The 19761-nt window shown below is 44.3% G+C and overlaps 1 protein-coding gene across 2 annotated transcripts; it reads left to right on the top strand.

Annotated features, from left to right (window-relative positions):
- The first annotated feature begins 124 nt into the window (after window positions 1–124).
- On the top strand, window positions 125–16651 carry LOC132464781 (gliomedin-like). 2 transcript variants are annotated; one of them, XM_060061346.1, is made up of 22 exons: window positions 125–593; window positions 1103–1154; window positions 1242–1259; window positions 1358–1429; window positions 2218–2271; window positions 9185–9397; window positions 10419–10505; window positions 10699–10773; window positions 10890–10970; window positions 11346–11414; window positions 11772–11846; window positions 11963–12043; window positions 12410–12478; window positions 12864–12938; window positions 13058–13138; window positions 13951–14028; window positions 14400–14462; window positions 14682–14756; window positions 14858–14983; window positions 15068–15218; window positions 15326–15814; window positions 15864–16651. In XM_060061346.1, exons 1-21 carry the CDS (start codon window positions 303–305, stop codon window positions 15795–15797), a joined length of 2358 nt encoding a protein of 785 aa, XP_059917329.1. In that variant the 5' UTR covers window positions 125–302; the 3' UTR covers window positions 15798–15814; window positions 15864–16651. The 2 variants fall into 2 exon arrangements, with proteins under 2 accessions (XP_059917329.1, XP_059917330.1); XM_060061347.1 differs by lacking the exon at window positions 9185–9397 and having other exon boundaries at window positions 15326–16651.
- The last annotated feature ends 3110 nt before the right edge of the window (window positions 16652–19761 follow it).

Genomic DNA, 19761 nt, shown 5'->3' on the forward strand with positions numbered 1-19761 from the left:
TGTGGAAAATATGTAAAAATGTTGAACATGTGCATCGGGGGCTTATGAATGGTCATAGTTCCCCAGATGTGGGAAAGTTGCGCAACACATCATGTCTCTGAAGAGTCATTATGCCTTTTTTTCTTCTCATTCCTCCAACAGCCACCGCATAGCTGGCGGCTGACATTTGTCTCAATCATTGGCACGTCTCTCAGATATGAAACTGTTTGTGCGGGGTTGTGATTTGTGTCCGCCCTTGTTGGACCACGCCTCAGAGCACCGCTAGCTGCTCAGCCAGCCAGGGAGGAACAACCCAAACAAGCATGAAGGACAGGCAGTACGGGGTGCTGCCGTGGGCTCTGCGGGGGCTGCTGCTGGGTATGGCGGCACTGCTGCTCCTTGGGTCCGGGGGGCTGGTGTGCCTGCTGCTTGGGCACAGGGACCTAACACAGCACGTGGCCCGGCTGGAGGCACGGCTGGAGGCCATGGAGGGCGGACCAGGACACACGGAGCCCCCGGAGCCGCTGCAACACAGCAGGAGGCGGCGGGGGGCCGAGGCCCCTGGAGGAGACCACCAGGATGCTCTGATGATGATGACGTACTCCAGGGTGCCGGTAAGGAGGCCCACCTTCATCCACTGGACTGACTTGACTTGAAGTTCTTGATTTACATTTCGATTTCCATTGAGGGCATTTAGCAGACGCTTTATACGTCTCCTTCTTCTGACAGTATATTAGTCAGAAGAAGGTGGAACATAATATTGCTATTGGTACAGTAAGGATGATCTTGATGTGTAGAGAAGCTTCAATCTCTAACACAAGAGCTGTTGACCATAAGTGGGCCGCAAGAGCTGGCTGTGAAGTATAATACTCAAATGTATTTGCCTCCTTCTGTTGATCTCTCGATCCAGCAGACTCTATAGTCCAGTTATCTGCTCAAATTGTTTGGAATAGTAATAAGAGATATTCCTTATTGAAGGTGCTAGGAATTCCATACATTCCCCACTACTCATTACACTACTCACACAAAATAAGAACATATTTTGTACTGAACAGTAGGAGATTGACTTGAATCCCTGTGAAACACGGTCAGCTGACTGCATCTGGGATTTGATTTGTTGCAGCTCAGACTCTTCTTGGATCTTTGTAACAGCTCCAGAGGGATTTGTTTGACAGGTATACAAATAAACGTTCCATACAATTGTTGAGTGTTTGTACTGCAGTTATATGCTATCATTCATTACAATTTTTTTTCAATCTCAGGCCCCCCTGGACCACCAGGTATTATCAATGAGTCTTTATTCATTCATATTCAATCCATGAATAATGTATTTAACGCCATCAGAATGAATGAGTGATAATGGTTTGACTTCATTCAGGTGAGCGTGGGAAAGACGGTTTGAAAGGATGGGATGGCATGCCAGGATTGGACGGCAAGCGGGGAAAAAGAGGTTAGACCTGCTTTGCTCTAATGGCGGTCGTGTAAGACTGAGGTCGCTCTGCACAGAATGACCAGGGGGGGGGGGGGGAGATTCCTGGAGCACCAATCTGTTTCAGTGTCCTCCCCGCCCTTTGCGGTATACATCTGTTATACGCCCAAGCCTTGCTCTCTGTCCTGACCTGCCTGCTAAGGCCAAGGGGTAATTGTACCTACCAATCTGGATCATTCTCCAAAGAGAGGTACAGTGAGCGTGTATCTCACGCTGCTTGCATAAGATTTAGTAACTTACGCCAAAGGAATGATTGAGAACTTTCCATTACAAATCCTTTCCACTGTAAACAGTTTGAATGTTGGGCATAAACAGAGTATTAAAGTTGGGTAGCTAATCGAGGACTCATGAGGACTCACGGCCTCATCACATTGAACGTGTATTCTGTCAGGAGGATATTCCCTTGAACTGAAGTTCGCATGGATAAAGAATGGGTTTATCAGACTTCAATTAATTAAAATGCACTCTATGGATTGATACTTGAATCAGAACGATACCTGATGAGGTACAGAAATACACAGTTGAATCCCATCTATCTTAATAAACAATTCTGCTTGCCGAGGTAACTTGGAGAAATAGTATAAACAAACAAGGGCAGAGGAAAGCATAGTCAGAAATGCTCTACAGTTATAAAAACAAGTTTTTAAAAAGCAGTGAATAATCTCATCATGTTGACCTTCGTAAATTATGCTGATATTCTAAACCAACAGACATCATCACATCAAGCTTGCCTTTTGTCTGATTGCCAGGTTCACCTGGGGAAAAGGGAGAACGAGGACCTAAAGGAGATACTGGTTCAACAGGTAAGACCTCCGCTGACGATGATTGCCGAATGCCGAATCACAAAATCCGCAATGACACGTTGGAGGCAATACATATTACATGCAGGAGGAGAGATTACTGCGGCAGAAACCATAAATCACCCACACCAATCTAGGATTGCTGGATAATTTCTGTACCAGTGTCACAGTCGTAGCGCAGCCTCGTCCATTAGCTGTTCCCGTGCTCAGCTCCAGGAAGTGCGTTTGCAGCTTATAGAAAAAAGTTGTGGCTTCTTGCCCTCGTCAATCTGCACACCCAGCACCACATAGTATGGAATGTATGTCTGCACTTCTCAACTGAGTCAAGAATTATTTAGCAATTATTCAATCACTGTTAGCACCGTGCAATATAAATATCCCCTCTGCTTCTCACCAGCTGCTGATTCTTATTGATTCTGTTCTGTTAGACTTTGACTCCTAGCTGTAGAGGAGATTCTCCGTCATTATGTGTTCACAGTGTATCTGCGGATATTGTTATTTTAGGGTTAAGGCATCATTATTCTGGATGTGTAACGGGGGCGTTTAGCAGGACCCAGGTGCACAGACTGATGACGAGCGTGGAACAGTGTCAATAGTTTATTCGGATACAGGATCGGCAGGCAGGATAGTCAGACGGGCAGGGATCAGGAACCGGCAGAATAGTCAGACAGGCGGGGATCAGGAACCGGCAGAAGAGTCAGACAGGCGGGGATCAGGAACCGGGAGAATAGTCAGACAGGCGGGGATCAGGAACCGGCAGAAGAGTCAGACAGGCAGGGATCAGGAACCGGCAGAAGAGTCAGACAGGCAGAAGAGTCAGACAGGCAGGGATCAGAGAACAGGCAGGATCAGTGGTAGGTCAGGATCTGAATCGCGGGAAAGCACTGTGAAACACAAGAGACAATCTGGCAGGGAATGTTTGGGAGGAAAGGACTGATATAGGGGAAACACAGGTGAAGGTGGTTGGGTTAATTGGGAGTGATCAGGAAGGCAGGCAGGTGAATGAGAAAACCAGAGGCGGATCATGACAGTACCCCCCCCCGGCAAGGGACGGCTCCAGACGTCCTAAATCGAACAGGGAGGGTGGAGGGGGCCCGGAGGAGGGTTAGAATTCTTCAGAGGCCTCAGAGATTGCGTCCTCCGAAGAGGAGGAGGACGCGACATCGGAGTCCCTTCTCCCCGGCAGGTCAGAGGAACCACTCGCCGGTAGAACCGTAGCGGGCGGGCGGGAGGACGGGGCAGGTTGGTCAGGCTGGGATCGGTGGAAGTCAGAGATAAGGCGGGGGTCCATGATGAAGCGAGCTGGGATCGAGGAGCGCTCCTCCGGACCGTACCCCTCCCAGTCCACCATACTGGACCCCACGTCCACGGCGGCGGGAGCGGAGGAGAGCCGGACGGTGAACACTGGACCCCCGTCGACGAGCTGAGGGGGAGGAGGGGGCGGAACGGGAGGAGCCAGAGGGCTCTCCTGGACAGGTTTGACCCTGGAGACATGGAAGGTGGGATGGATCCTCATGGAATGAGGAAGCTGAACGCGTACCGCCACAGGGTTAATGATGCGGATTATGGGAAATGGTCCAATGAACTTGGGAGCCAGCTTGCGACTCTCCACCTTGAGAGGTAGGTCACGGGTGGAGAGCCAGACTTTCTGGCCAAGTCGGTACTCAGGAGCCGGCGTGCGGTGCTTGCTGGCAGCAGAAGCGTGGCGATCTGCAGCCTTGGAGAGAGCAGTGCGCGCCCGGGTCCAGGTGCGTCGACAACGACGGATCAGGGCTTGGGCCGAGGGGCAGGAAGACTCCTTCTCCAGGTCGGGGAAAAGGGGTGGCAGGTACCCGTAGGTGCACTGAAAAGGAGAGAGACCGGTGGATGAACAGGTGAGGGTGTTATGCGCATATTCTACCCATACCAGTTGGTCAGACCAGGAGGCCGGGTTGCGGTTCACCAGGCATCGAAGGGTGGTCTCCAGGCCCTGATTAACCCTCTCGGCCTGTCCATTTGACTGGGGATGGAAGCCGGAAGACAGACTGACGGTAGCCCCGACTAGGCTGCAGAACTCCCTCCAGAAGGCCGAGGTGAACTGGGGCCCCCGGTCAGAGACGACATCGGTGGGTAATCCATGGAGGCGGAAGACGTGGTGGAGGAGCAGGTCCGCAGTCTCTCTGGCAGAGGGGAGTTTAGTAAGGGGGATGAAATGGGCCAGCTTACTAAACCGATCCACAAGGGTGAGGACGACAGTGTGGCCCTTGGACGCGGGAAGACCGGTCACGAAGTCCAGAGAGATGTGCGACCATGGATGATGGGGAATGGGCAAGGGGTGCAGGAAGCCGGCAGGGGGCGGCGAGAGGTCTTACTCTGGTTACACACGGGGCATGCGTTGACGAAGCCCCGGACATCCTCCTCCAGTGACGGCCACCAGAAGCGCCGTCGCAGGAAGTCCTGTGTCCGCTGGATGCCGGGATGGCAGGTGAGTCGGGAAGCGTGACCCCACTGGAGCACGTCGGAGCGGAGGGAGGCTGGAACGAACAGGCTGTCCGGGGGGCAGGAACTGGAGGCTGGCAGATTAAGGGAGGCGGCCCTTACCTTCTCCTCAATCTCCCAGGTGACAGCAGCGACAAGGCAGGAGGCCGGAACAATGGTGGAGGGTTCAGCCGTCTCATCAGGGGACTCGGGGAACTGTCGAGAAAGGGCATCTGGCTTTGTGTTCCGAGAGCCAGGGCGATAGGACAGGGTGAAGTTAAACCGATCGAAAAACAAAGACCAGCGGGCCTGTCTGGAGTTGAGTCTCTTGGCGGTTCGGATATACTCCAGGTTTCGGTGATCAGTCCAAACCAGGAACGGAACCCTGGTTCCCTCTAGCCAGTGCCGCCACTCCTCCAGAGCCAGCTTCACCACCAGACGCTCCCTGTTTCCAATATCATAATTTCTCTCCGGGGGGGTTAGGCGACGAGAGAAAAAAGCACACGGGTGGACCTTCTGGTCGGAGGATGAACGCTGGGAGAGGATCCCCCCTACTCTCACACCAGATGCGTCCACCTCCACAATGAACTGACGTTCGGGTTCGGGGATCTGGAGGATGGGGGAGGTGGTGAAGCGGGCCTTGAGGGCTTCGAAGGACTCTTGAGCAGCGTCAGACCAACGGAAAGGAACCTTGGGTGAGGTGAAGGCCGAGAGGGGGGAGGCGATGGAGCTGAACCCTCGGATGAAACACCGATAGAAGTTGGCGAACCCCAGGAAACGCTGCAGCTGCTTGCGTGTCTCCGGGGTAGCCCAGGATGTCACAGCAGAGACCTTGGCTGGATCCATCTGAAGGCTGTACTTAGCAATAATATATCCTAGGAAGGTGACAGAGGGAGCATGGAACTCGCACTTCTCCGCTTTGACGAACAAGGAGTTGTCCAGGAGGCGACGGAGAACTGAGCGGACGTGGGTGACGTGTTCCACTAGATTGCGGGAGAAAATCAGGATATCATCCAGATAAACCAAGACAAACTTGTCAATCATGTCCCGCAGCAGGTCGTTGACGAGCGCTTGAAAGACTGCCTGTTGGTCAAGCCGAAGGGCATCACGAGGTACTCATAATGCCCCGTTGGGGTGTTGAAGGCCGTCTTCCACTCGTCTCCCTCTCTGATACGGACCAGGTGGTAGGCGTTCCTCAGGTCGAGTTTGGTGAAGACCGTTGCCCCCTGGAGCAGCTCAAAGGCGGAGGAGAGTAGTGGAAGGGGATAGCGGTTCTTCACTGTGATGTTGTTCAGTCCCCGATAATCGATACAGGGTCTCAGGGACTTGTCCTTCTTGCCCACGAAGAAGAACCCGGCTCCAGCCGGTGACGAGGAGGGTCGGATGATCCCAGTGGCTAGGGAACTCTGGATATAGTCCACCAACGCTCAGGAATAGAGAGGGAGTACAAGCGTCTCTTGGGGGGTGAAGTGCCCGGAAGTAGGTCGATGGCACAGTCGTAGGGACGGTGAGGGGGCAAGGAGGTGGCCCTGGCCTTATGGAAGACCTCTCTGAGGTCATGGTAAACGGCAGGGACCCCGGAGACGTCCGAGGCTGGAGCAGGAGCGAGAGCAACAGGACACGGTGAAGAGATCCTGAGACAGGATTGCTGACAGGTAACTCCCCATTCTCGGATGGAGCAGGTGGACCAGTCGATGTTGGGGTTGTGTCTGCGAAGCCAGGAGTGACCCAAGATGACCGGCTGGTTGGGTGTGGGCAGGAGCATGAACTGAATGGTCTCCCTGTGGCCTCCAGGCAGGAGCATGTGCACAGGATTTGTCCGGGAAGTCACCCTCCCCAGCACGTGCCCATCCAGGGCTCTGGCGGAGATCGGCACTGGCAGTCTCTCTGGATGGAGTCCCAGCCGAAGAGCGAGGGACCGATCCATGATGCTCTCGTCTGCCCCTGAATCGACAAGTGCGGTTATGGGATGGGAACCGGAGGACAACAGAAGCTCACCGGAGAGAATGGGTCTTGATGGAGAAGTAGTGTCCATGGCGGAACTCGCAAGTATGTTCCTGCTCACTTGGGGACTCTGCCCCTTTGCTGGGCACCGGTTGACGAAGTGACCACGCTGGCCGCAGTACAAACAGAGGTTCATGGTTAGCCTCTTATCCCTCTCTTCCGATATAAGGGGGGTGCGGGCCAATCGAATCGGCTCGGCACCGCCCAATCCAACGGGACGGTTGGGACAGACGAGGAGAAGACAGGGGGTACTGAAGGCTTGGAAAGGGGGAACCCGTGTGGCCGGGTAGAATGTGGCTGAAATTCTGGGACAGGTTCGCGGACTGCTTCAGGGAGTTGTACCAGATCCTGCTATCTCTGAACCGTGGCGGCCATCAATTGGGTCTGGGTCCATTCTTGGCCAGATTGTGCTGTAACAGGGGCGTTTAGCAGGACCCAGGTGCACAGACTGACGACGAGCGTGGAACAGTGTCAATAGTTTATTCGGATACAGGATCGGCAGGCAGGATAGTCAGACGGGCAGGGATCAGGAACCGGCAGAATAGTCAGACAGGCGGGGATCAGGAACCGGCAGAATAGTCAGACAGGCGGGGATCAGGAACCGGCAGAATAGTCAGACAGGCGGGGATCAGGAACCGGCAGAAGAGTCAGACAGGCAGGGATCAGGAACCGGGAGAATAGTCAGACAGGCGGGGATCAGGAACCGGCAGAAGAGTCAGACAGGCAGGGATCAGGAACCGGCAGAAGAGTCAGACAGGCAGGGATCAGGGAACAGGCAGGATCGGTGGTAGGTCAGGATCTGAATCGCGGGAAAGCACTGTGAAACACGAGACAATCTGGCAGGGAATGTTTGGGAGGAAAGGACTGATATAGGGGAAACACAGGTGAAGGTGGGTGGGTTAATTGGGAGTGATCAGGAAGGCAGGCAGGTGAATGAGAAAACCAGAGGCGGATCATGACAGGATGCCTTTAAAAAAAAAAAAAATGGAATGCCTATTGTTGTTGGAATTTCGGACCAAGTCAATCATAAACTGAACAACTTGATAGAATAAAGAGTAATCCAAACTTATAAAAATTATGGTTAGATATTAGGGTAATAACGATACACTAACATACAATGGACATACAACGAACTAACAATAATCCATAAAACAAACAAACAATGATCCAAGGCCTTAGATGGGAGCGTGGAACATGTCAATAGTTTATTCGGATACAGGATCGGCAGGCAGGATAGTCAGACGGGCAGGGATCAGGAACCGGCAGAATAGTCAGACAGGCGGGGATCAGGAACCGGCAGAATAGTCAGACAGGCGGGGATCAGGAACCGGCAGAATAGTCAGACAGGCGGGGATCAGGAACCGGCAGAATAGTCAGACAGGCGGGGATCAGGAACCGGCAGAAGAGTCAGACAGGCAGGGATTTCGTGATTTCCAATTTGTACCAAGAGGTCCGCAAGCTGAAGTCCTATGCATTGACAAAAGCAAGGACTTATTATACATTGCCACAGGTCTCAGAGGTGCTCACAACAGCTCTGCTCCCAACATGATGTGTGATGGAAAAATCCATCATGTTGTTCCTTTCATCATCTAAGCTCTGTCTCCTATTCCTTGCATTGTTTAGCCACTCTACCTGTTCCTAACATTATCCAACGTTACAGGGAACAAGGGAGCAGAGATCCCCTTATGCATTCTTCTACTTACTGAGAATACAGGAAACTCTGTCCTTTACTCTCTCATAGTGGTGACTTCTCAGTTAGACCCTTTGACCCTTGACCACCACTTGGGTGTCAGCGAAAAGGCACGTTGCACAAATGGCTGTCACAGGAACAGAATGTGAAAATATAGTTTTCCCATTACACCTATATAAATACCCGGTAAGCAGGTCTCCAAAACGTTAGGTTTCCAATTCACCTATAGGGTGCGTTATCTTTTGTGACTTGACTTCCGAATTGGCCTCTTCGTATATCCTCTGGTCCAGGGGATGCAGAAGGTCCTTTTAATCCATTCTGAGCGTTTTGCAATATGGGACTTTCGGAAGGGTACTTTGTAATTCGCCTATTGTGTAGTAATATCAACATACATAACATTATCTACAGCTATTTGGGTAGTTGACTGTTGAGTCATGTCCGATATATTGTCCCCGGCAATGGTGCTAAAGACATCAACTCCTATCATCCTAATCTACTTCACAACATCATCGAACTACATATTTTATATTTAGATTCAGCGGCAGAAATTACCCTTACCCATACACTATCTATGTGGGGGTTATGTGTTCACCGCGTTCATACATTATTCTGCTCATCTAATTTGGAATCTTGTCCAGCATGTCAGGTGATCAAACATACAAGAGGAGCTGTCACTCATGATCATTACTCATCATGAACACTGGGTTATTGGGATCCGCTGCTGACCGCCTAAACCACATGACTTCTAAATTGTCCTCCTCATAGGTCCTCCTTGTCTGTGGGGTGCAGATTGTCCTGAAGCCCCTCCCAGTGAGGTCGGGCCCCTACAGACGATACAGAACACAACCATGGGGGCCCGTTCCAATCAGGGGAATGTGTCTGTGGGTCAGTTGGTCAAATGGGTTCTTATTCAGTTGGCTTCAACAGACTCATCTAGTACACCCAGGCCCCAGGAGGAACTCAAGGTCATGGAGCATGGTAGGACATCTACCACTCAGTGTCCCTTATGAATCATAACTACAGCTACATTATTGTACATCAAGACGTAGTGTGGCCCCCCCGGGACGCGAGTTTGAGACCCCTGCTCTAGGGTCTATAGCATATAACCGCGTTGTCTGATTACAGTTTAATTCATTTTTCACTACCTACCGCGCCATTCATTTCAATGGAAATCGCGATGGTCTATATGCTTACAACATAGAGTGTACACATTTATAATTCGAAATTCGTCCCAGCCTTTATAACACAGATACTCTAGGGTCTATAGCATATAACCGCGTTGTCTGATTACAGTTTAATGTAACAGCAAGCTGACAAAATCGCCAATTAACACCGCAACTGCAAATTAACCACACAGAGATAACCATGGCAACCGGTCAAACAAATTTTCTTTTTGACAAAATGGCTGTGCCCGTGAAGAGATTTATTTTTTTTGTATTTGTACCACGTAGGTCAATTTAATGTCGATTTGAAATGCTCTTACACACTTGATTACATTGCTACTTTATTCCGGTCACCAATTTATACATTGCATGGTCTTGCTGTGCGTGCAATACAATGTAAAAATGTGTTGTTTGTTTTCGAGCTGGTTTGCTAAAGAGGCTAATGTAGCTAATACTAAACAATGACTAGCCAATTTCATGTCACAATCACAAAGATGAACAGGAGCTCTATGAATGCTCCGAGACCGGAAGTGACCTCAAACGTGCAACTCGGAAGGCTGGCGTCCGAGGATTCAGGAACACACCAAAAGTTCTCCTGAGATTACGTCATTTGACGTCATCATGGGAGAAAATTTGATCAGGAAAGCTGAGCCAAGGGAAGACTGGGTTAGACTGAGGGAAAAAAAACATTTTTTATATATTACAATAGCGATTTTATAATGTTAGAACGCCGGTTCTGAATGGGTGAAGTAATCCTTTAATACATGACCTGAAATGTTTGCTGTAGAGAAAAACTAATAGAAAATGAACCCTGAGACGTGTTTGATTCATTGCAGATCAAACATCTTTTGATTCAGAGGGTCGCAACCACACTGTTGCTAAAACAGATGCAGATTACGTTAGAAAACGTGTTATCAAAACAGGTGAGAATCATGTTTCTAAGAAAGAATAAAGGATTATACATTATCATTATGTCATTATATTGCATTATTATATTTAGTTAATTATACCAAACTATGAAATACTTCACTACTATAATTAGTCATATTTACAGTAAAAACGGTCTTGCAATGTTCTGGGCAAAAGTTTTAATTTCTGTTGCGTTTTTTCTCCCAGAACTACCACCAATATATGCTGACCAAGGAAACAACAGCTCTGATGGGTCTTTCACCAGGTCTTACAGTGTAACAGGTGAGAATTTTAATTGAACTCTTTCTGGAAGAAAATGCAATCGAATAAATCGTATGATATAAATAATAACAATGTTGTACGAATCAGTTTGAAATGAGTTTGATCTTCTTTCACAGCCTCCCCTGCTGCCAGCCCAGGTCAACCAAGCATCTTGAACAGGGCTGAGGGACAACCCACCACCACGACCTTGGAATACGGTACACCTCTCTGTTAAGTTGTGTTGCTTCACATTGATTTGAACTGATTTGAACTGGCGGTACTTGAAGTGTTCAATTCAATTAAATGTACAGGTCATTTCTAAGAAAGATCCCATAATACTTTAGCTATGTCAAATATTGATATTATTTACACTATACAAAGAGATAACCTTTGAAACAGGAAATAGCAGGAAAAACTATTGGAGCGAAATATAAAATGATACATTTTCATCATTAACAACCCACTTTTGAAAATTTATGAATGATGATTTTTTTAAATGTTACAGATTGCAATATAAAATGCATATACAATGTGCTATTAAGACTAGAATTCTGTGAAAATGTAAATTCATTTGTTTATTGAATTTCTTGCAGAACAAACCGATTTAAATCGAAACAATGAGAAGTTGGATCTTGATGCTGCAGGCCCTAGTAACATAACAGGTGATTTATAATAAAATGTGCTATTAAGACTAAGCTTCTTTGAAGATGTAAATTCATTTGTTTATTGAATTTGTTGCAGAACAAACCGATTTAAATCGAAGCAATGAGAAGTTGAATCTTGGTGCTGCAGACCCTAGTAACATAACAGAATCATGCTTTTAAGAGAGAATAAAGGATTATACATTAGAATTATTAGTATTATTATTATTATTAATAAATTATATCGTATTATTATATTTAGTTCATTATACTATACTATGAAATACTTCACTGCTATTATTAGTCAAATTTACAGTAAAAACGGTCATGAATTGTTCTGGGCAAAATTTTAATTTCTGTTGAATTATTATTTTCCAGAACTACCACCAATGTATGCTGACCAAGGAAAAGACAGCTCTGATGGGTCTTTCACCAGGTCTTACATTGTAACAGGTGGGAATGTTCATTTAACTCTTTGTGGAAGTAAGTGCAATCGTATAAATGATGTGATATAAATAATAGCAATGTTGTACAAATCAGTTGGAAATGAGTTTGATCTTCTTTCACAGCCTCCCCTGCTGCCAGCCCAGGTCAACCAAGCATCTTGAACAGGGCTGAGGGACAACCCACCACCACGACCTTGGAATACGGTACACCTATCTGTTCAGTTGTGTTGCTTCACATTGATTTGAACTGGTGGTACTTAAAGTGTTCATTTCAATTAAATGTACAGGTCATTTCTAAGAAAGATCCCATCATCCTTTAGATATGTCAAATATTGATATTACTTACACTATACAAAGAGATAACCTTTCAAATAGGAAATAGCAGGAAAAAACTATTGGAGCAAAATAATCAATTATACATGTTCAACAGTAACAGCCTACTTTTGAAAAATTATGAATGATGATTTTTTTAAATGTTACAGATTGAAATATAAAATGCATATACAATGTGCTATTAAGACTATAATTCTGTGAAAATGTAAATTCATTTGTTTATTGAATTTCTTGCAGAACAAACCGATTTAAATCGAAGCAATGAGAAGTTGGATCTTGATGCTGCAGGCCCTAGTAACATAACAGGTGATTTATAATAACATTTGCTATTAAGACTAGGCTTCTGTGAAGATGTAAATTCATTTGTTTATTGAATTTGTTGCAGACAAAACCGATTTAAATCGAAGCAATGAGGAGTTGAATCTTGATGCTGCAGACCCGAGCAAGTTGCAACATAACAGAATCATGCTTTTAAGAAAGAATAAAGGATTATACATTATAATTATTATTATTGTTATTATTATTATTATTATTATTATTATTATTAATAAATTATATTGTATTATTATATTTAGTTCATTATACTAAACTATGAAATACTTCACTGCTATTATTAGTCCTATTTACAGTAAAAACGGTCATGAATTGTTCTGGGCAAAATTGTTATTTCGGTTGCATTTTTATTTTCCAGAACTACCACCAATGTATGCTGACCAAGGAAAAGACAGCTCTGATGGGTCTTTCACCAGGTCTTACATTGTAACAGGTGGGAATGTTCATTTAACTCTTTGTGGAAGTAAGTGCAATCGTATAAATGATATTATATAAATAATAAGAACAATGTTGTACAAATCAGTTTGAAATGAGTTTGATCTTCTTTCACAGCCTCCCCTGCTGCCAGCCCAGGTCAACCAAGCATCTTGAACAGGGCTGAGGGACAACCCACCACCACGACCTTGGAATACGGTACACCTCTCTGTTAAGTTGTGTTGCTTCACATTGATTTTAACTGGTGGTACTTAAAGTGTTCATTTCAATTAAATGTACAGGTCATTTCTAAGAAAGATCCCATCATCCTTTAGATATGTCAAATATAGATATTACTTACACTATACAAAGCGATAACCTTTCAAATAGGAAATAGCAGGAAAAACTATTGGAGCAAAATAATAAATTATACATGTTCAACAGTAACAGCCTACTTTTGAAAAGTGATAAACCATCTCCTAAGGGAGATGGTTTATGACCGTGGGTTTTTGTGAAGACAAGATATTCCCACTGTGGACAATGCAAGTCCTATTAAAGAGTGAAGAGCAGGTAGCTGTGGATTAGTACATCTACAAGCCAACAGATAATAAAAATGACCCGTTTTTAAGAATGACAAATAAAATGCATTAAGAACATACTATAAGCTACATCTTTCAGTTTGTTTTTGTCCATTCCTGCAGTGCAGTTCTCTTGTGCATGCATACATTGTATCTCATCCTATTATAAGGTTAATTTACAAGTGCAGTTTAGGTGAATCTCCACCCAATCATGATATCAATTTTAAATTATCTTATCATGATCGAAGCAAAGCACTGCAGAATCAAAACCAATCACCAGAACAGGTGGAAGAAGAGTACTTTGTGTTACAGGCTTCATGTTATAAATACTTAAAGTCAACAGGAAATTAACAAAAAATATAAATAATAAAAAGAATTGGATGGCCATGAATAAGAACGACAATGCTATAAAATGGTGATCCTAATCAGTTGGATCCAATTTTGCGTTCCCAGCCTCTTCTTCTTCAACCCTCGCACCACGCAGTAGGCTGAGCAGTGCTGAGGAGGAGGGAAACACACCCATGGAACCCGGTAGGACACCTGTTGACTCAGGCTGATTGGTCTATATAGTTACCTGCTCTCTAAGTCTAAGGCCTTAGGCACAGATTTTCAACCAAATATTGCAATATAATTGCTTATTGGTGTCTGTGGCTTGGGAAAAATAATCTCAACGTCTCACTTAAAAACTAAATCCACTGTAGGTCAAGGCAATGACACTGTTAAAAAAAATTACACAAATCCAAGACCCTTCAACATTACAGGTGTGTGTGTGTGTTTTGATGTGTGTGTGTTAAAGTAATTACATACTGAACAATGCGATTCAATATGAAATGACTATTTAAATCAAAAGAATATCAAAACCACAGCCAAGGTTAATTTTTTTCCTGCCGTCTCTTCTGTAGTCTATTTGCCGGGCAACAACAACTTGACTGGAACGGAGAAAGAAAATACAGATAAAACATCTGGTCGGAAACCCTTTCTGTTTATTTTGTTAGCATATCTTACTTCTTCATTACATTTAAATGTATCTTTATTTTAAACCATATATTATATCTGTGATTTAATGTATTTTAGATTCTATTCATGCAGATTATTTTTACTACTACTAAAAATGAAAAAAACAATTAGAACAGTAGATCATATACGGTCGTATAATTATATTCTTAATGTATTTGATGTTCCAGCTTCATCCTTACCTGGTCTGCACCAGACCAACGACTCGTCGAAAGAAGCTGGCAAAGGGACGTTTGAAAGAACTGGTATTATTATTTGCCAATACTTCTGTTAATAAAAATAATAACAACCAAGATATCAAAACAATGGAGCCACATTTTGAAGAGTTCTTTGTGTTTGTACTCAGAGAGCGTTCTCAGAACCATAACGTGTTTTGAGAATGTCACCCAGATGCAGAGCACGTTCGGAGCTTGGGTGGCAGACGCAGCCCCTCTGCGTGAAGAGCGCTACTGGCTGCTGGACCACTTCTCAGGTGACCCGAGGCTCACTCAGCTGTTCTTGTGGATCGCTTGCTAACGACCCGGTGGATTTAACGCCCATTTGTTTGTGTTCTTAGGTCGAATTATATTGGAGTATCCGAACCTTCTATCCTACCTTAAGAGCGGTGGAAGGAACACACTCCTAGACAAGTTCTACCAGGGCTGTGGGAGTGTGGTCTACAACGGCTTTCTGTACTTCCATAATGCAGGCACAAACAAACTGCTCAAGTGAGGCTTTGAGCGGATTTCATGTTCGATTTCAGATATGTTGGTCATATTTAGGGATAACAATCTCGACTTGAGCATTAACCACCGCGTGTGCTTTATTTGCACAGATTCAACTTGGAGACCAAGACGACAAGCTTTCTTGTTATTGAAAACACAAGGCATCGCCACCGCTCATATCTGTTCGAAAACTCAAAGACATATTATAAGTTTGCGGTGGATGAAAGCGGTCTGTGGGTTATGGCTGCATCGGCCACTGATGAGACTTTAGTAGTGGCCAAACTAAACCATGAGAACTTTTCTGTGACATCCATTATTCACACCAGGTACCCTAAATCCAAAGCGGGGAATGGATTTATTGCGTATGGGATACTTTATATCACTGATTCGAAAGACAAAAAGATCACACATGGCTTTGATTTGGAAAGAGGAGTATCTCTGGCTGTGAGCTATGCTTTGAGGCAAGCGAACGGCATCCTGGCCATGCTGTCCTACTACCCTCACAAACAAGTGCTGTACATGTGGGACAACAGCAGTCTGAAGACGTGCAAGGTTCACTTCGCAGTTCTGAAGAAGGAATAGCAAGTCCTGTTGTCCACCTGTAGTCCTGTAGTCCACCTGTAGTCCTGTAGTCCACCTGTAGTCCACCTGTAGTCCTCTAGTCCACCTGTAGTCCACCTGTAGTCCTCTAGTCCACCTGTAGTCCTCTAGTCCACCTTTAGTCCTGTAGTCCACCTGTAGTCCTGTAGCCCACCTGTAGTACTGTAGGCCACCTGTAATCCACCTGTAGTCATCTAGTCCACCTGTAATCCACCTGTAGTCCTCTAGTCCACCTGTAATCCACCTGTAGTCCTGTAGTCCAAAACATGTTGAAAGCAAACATGATGAATGTCATTATAGTCACGTCGTTCATCATGTTATGAATTTAATGTTGCTATTGTAAGTGTAGAATAAGTACAGTTATATTTCCTGTACCGCGGGTCTCCCAGCGAAACACACATACACCTACACACACACACACACACACGCGCACACACACACACAGTCAGCCTTCGAAGAGTCCTCAGTGGTGTTTCCAATGGCCTACATTCTAATAACTACATTTTTAGATGAGCTGAAGTTGGATTGTATACCAGTAGGCCCAAACTAATAGAAAATTATGAACCATAAGCATCAGGTTATGAACATAGAGGATTAATTCAAAAAGTTGTAGGCCTCTTATAATTGTAATAGACCTATGTATGTAGACCTACTCTCGTCACTGAATCCTTTTTATTCAGCAATATACCAACTTTTTATATAATTATTGGTATAATGAATCTATGTTTATATGGATGTCTTATTTCAAATATGTTATAGCCTAATTGCTGAAATGGTAAGCTGTATCAATGTGGATGTATATTTCATGTTTTCAATAAATTATATTATTGCATTAATTGCGGAAAGGGATCGATGCTGTAGCACCTCCCTTTAGAAAGAACCAATCCCATAAGGACTGGGTTGGGCTGAACCAACCCCATAAGGACTGGGTTGGGCTGAACCAACCCCTCAAGGATTAGGCTGGGCTGAACAAACCCCATAAGGATTTGGTTGGGCTGAACCAACCCCCTAAGGACTGGGCTGGGCTGAACCAACCCCCTAAGGACTGGGCTGGGCTGAACTAGCCCCATAAGGGTTTGGTTGGGCTAAACTAACCCCATAAGGATTGGGTTGGGCTGAGCTGTTTTGGTTTTCTTGGACTGGGAAAAAACGCGTCTGGTTTCTGTTGTTCAGTTCAGGAGTTAAAAGATGAATGTGCGACAACACCAAAAGAGTAGGAGGGTTGTGGTCTGAACAGAGATTGATTAAGATGCGGGGGAGGAAGAAGAGGTGGAGCAGCCAACATTACATTTACCTTTACATTTAGCAGACACTTTAATCCAAAACGAATTACAATAAGTACACACAATACTAGGATGTTTAACAGCACTCAATGATTCCTTCTGCTGACAAGCTTTATGGAGATGCTGATTTCTTTTTTCAGCAGGACTTGGCACCTGCCCACACAGGGCCACAGGCTGATCGACTCCATGCCACTCCGCATTGATGCAGTAATTCATGCAAAAGGAGCCTTTAAAAATAATTTCTTTATTGGTCTTATCTAGTATTCAAATTTTCTAAGAATTTATGGTTTTCATGAGCTTCAAGCCATAATCATCAAGATTAATACAAACTAGGAAATGCATTTCCTGCAGAAATTGCGGTGAGTTCTGTAAAACAAAGTGAGCATTTTTGGTAACACTTTATTTGAAGGTGTATACATAAGACTGTCATAAGACTGTCATTACACTGTCATAACCATGACATGACACCTGTCATGAACATTATGAATAGTTATGACTGTTGTCATAAAGTGTAATTCGGTCAATTATGTCACGTTTAATGCAACATTGACATTGTATGAGATGTCTTTGTTATGACAACCTGACATAAGCTGAGACAAAATAACTTGTCGATGTCTTTGTTATGACAACCTGACATTAACGAAGACAAAATATCTTGTCGATGTCTTGGTTATGTCGACTTGACATTGACCAATAACATGACCTGTCATAAACATGTCAAAGTAGGCTTAATAATCAAATGTAAAGAAACTATTTCGATTTATGTAAGATTACATTAAACTCATATGCGGAAGGTTTTGACATTGACTTTCATGAGACATTTATTATACTGTCATGAATGATTCTGTTTGCCTCGAGTAAAGTGAAACAATTTGGACATTTCAATGACATGTCATGAAGCGTTATTACACTGTCTAATGCCTTTACAACAGGCTCAATGGCTCATGAATGATTCTATTGGCCTCAAGTAAAGTGAAACAATTTGGACATGATTTCAATAATATGTCATGAAGCGTTATTTCACTCTCTAATGCCTTTACAACAGGCTCATGAATGATTCTGTTGGCCTCAAGTAAAGTGAAACAATTTGGACATTTCAATAATATGTCATTAAAAGTTACTACACTGGCCAATTTTAACATTGACTGTCATGAGACCTTTATTATACTTTCATGAATTATTCCCTTTACCTCAGTGAAACAATTTGGACTTTTCAGTAAATGTTATTACACTTAATTACACACACAACAGTGTGCAGTAGTCACAACTTCATAAATGTATCATGAAGCATTTGGGTATTACATGAGGAAAATACCTAAACAAAAGCAATATAAGTCAAGACGGTCTCTTTACATGAAGACACAAAACAAAAAATGTATAGTTTTGGCCAAAATGAAATAAGAACCACTTAAAAAAAAACACTTTCCAGTCCTTAAATGAACAAGTGAACAAGAACAAAACAGTTGCATTAAAATAAATAATATTTTAAACGGCTGCTCAAAATAGAAAAAAAATCCAACCATTAACAACAGATGTTTTGTTGAGGGGATTGTGAGGAGATATTCACTGATTTGTACAAACTTTCAGTGTTGCTCATGCCCCTTTAAACCTAGAATCCATGCCCCTTTGAACCTAAAACCCAAGCCCTTAAGTATATTGGTACATTATCAGGAAGAGCTTGCCCTTTTTTTTGTTTTCAGTTATGACCTCTGCCATATCCTTTGCAATAGCATTCCTGCAGCGCTCTGCAAAGTCGACTATCTTATCATCGTGCTCTCTATTGAGCTCTTTGAAACGATCCGGGAAGGTGAGGAACAGCTCTGCAATCACAGGAGTCCTGGCAATTGTGTTCCTGTCTACCTTCAGCTTTTCAAAAGCCTTCTTCATCGAGCCATATTGCGAGAATCTTTTCATTGCCTTTTCATGCCTTTCAATGACTCCGTCTGTTGTGGTCACTTAACAAGAAAAAAACAAATAACAAAACTTTTTTGTCAGGATCCATTTTCAGACATGCATTGTTGAGTTGCACCCTATAATGTAGGTAATATAAGCAGATAAGAAAGGATTCTACTTTTCTCCTGGTACATTGTTCATCCACCTTTCAGGCTGGTTATATTAGATTTAGCTCCTTTTCTATATGCCCGTGACTAGCAATGGTGCCATTGCCAGCCTGGAAGTACCAGCACAGAAAAGTAGTGTCCTTTCTTAACTGTCTCAGAGGCTTTACCTAACATAACCAGCCAGGATGGAGGATGCAGATTGAACCACTAAGGTAAGTAGAATCCTTCATCTGCTTTGGAGGCTAGTTACACTGCCCGGCCAAAAAGAAATTGACCACCTGGATTTTACTAAGCAAATCGGAAAGAGCCTTCCATCAGTCAAAAACTGCAGTGCTATGTTTCAGTTTGCAACAAGTTATTTAACCCTATCTGATGCAGTGAATAGCTTCTTATTTCTTAAACAACCATGTCAGAAGACATATGCTGTGGTTGTGGAAAAGATGCAATTGTTTCAGAACTGTTAAATTATTGTCTTGCATCAAAGAAGGAAAACTATTCAGGAGAAGATGAAACTACTAAAATCGGATTAAGATCTGTCCAACGCATTATTTAAACCGGAATAAATAGTGGTGAACAGTCATCTTTGAGGAAGAAATGTGTTCA

The sequence above is a fragment of the Gadus macrocephalus genome, chromosome 9, assembly GCF_031168955.1.
Source record: "Gadus macrocephalus chromosome 9, ASM3116895v1".
Taxonomy (NCBI): domain Eukaryota; kingdom Metazoa; phylum Chordata; class Actinopteri; order Gadiformes; family Gadidae; genus Gadus; species Gadus macrocephalus.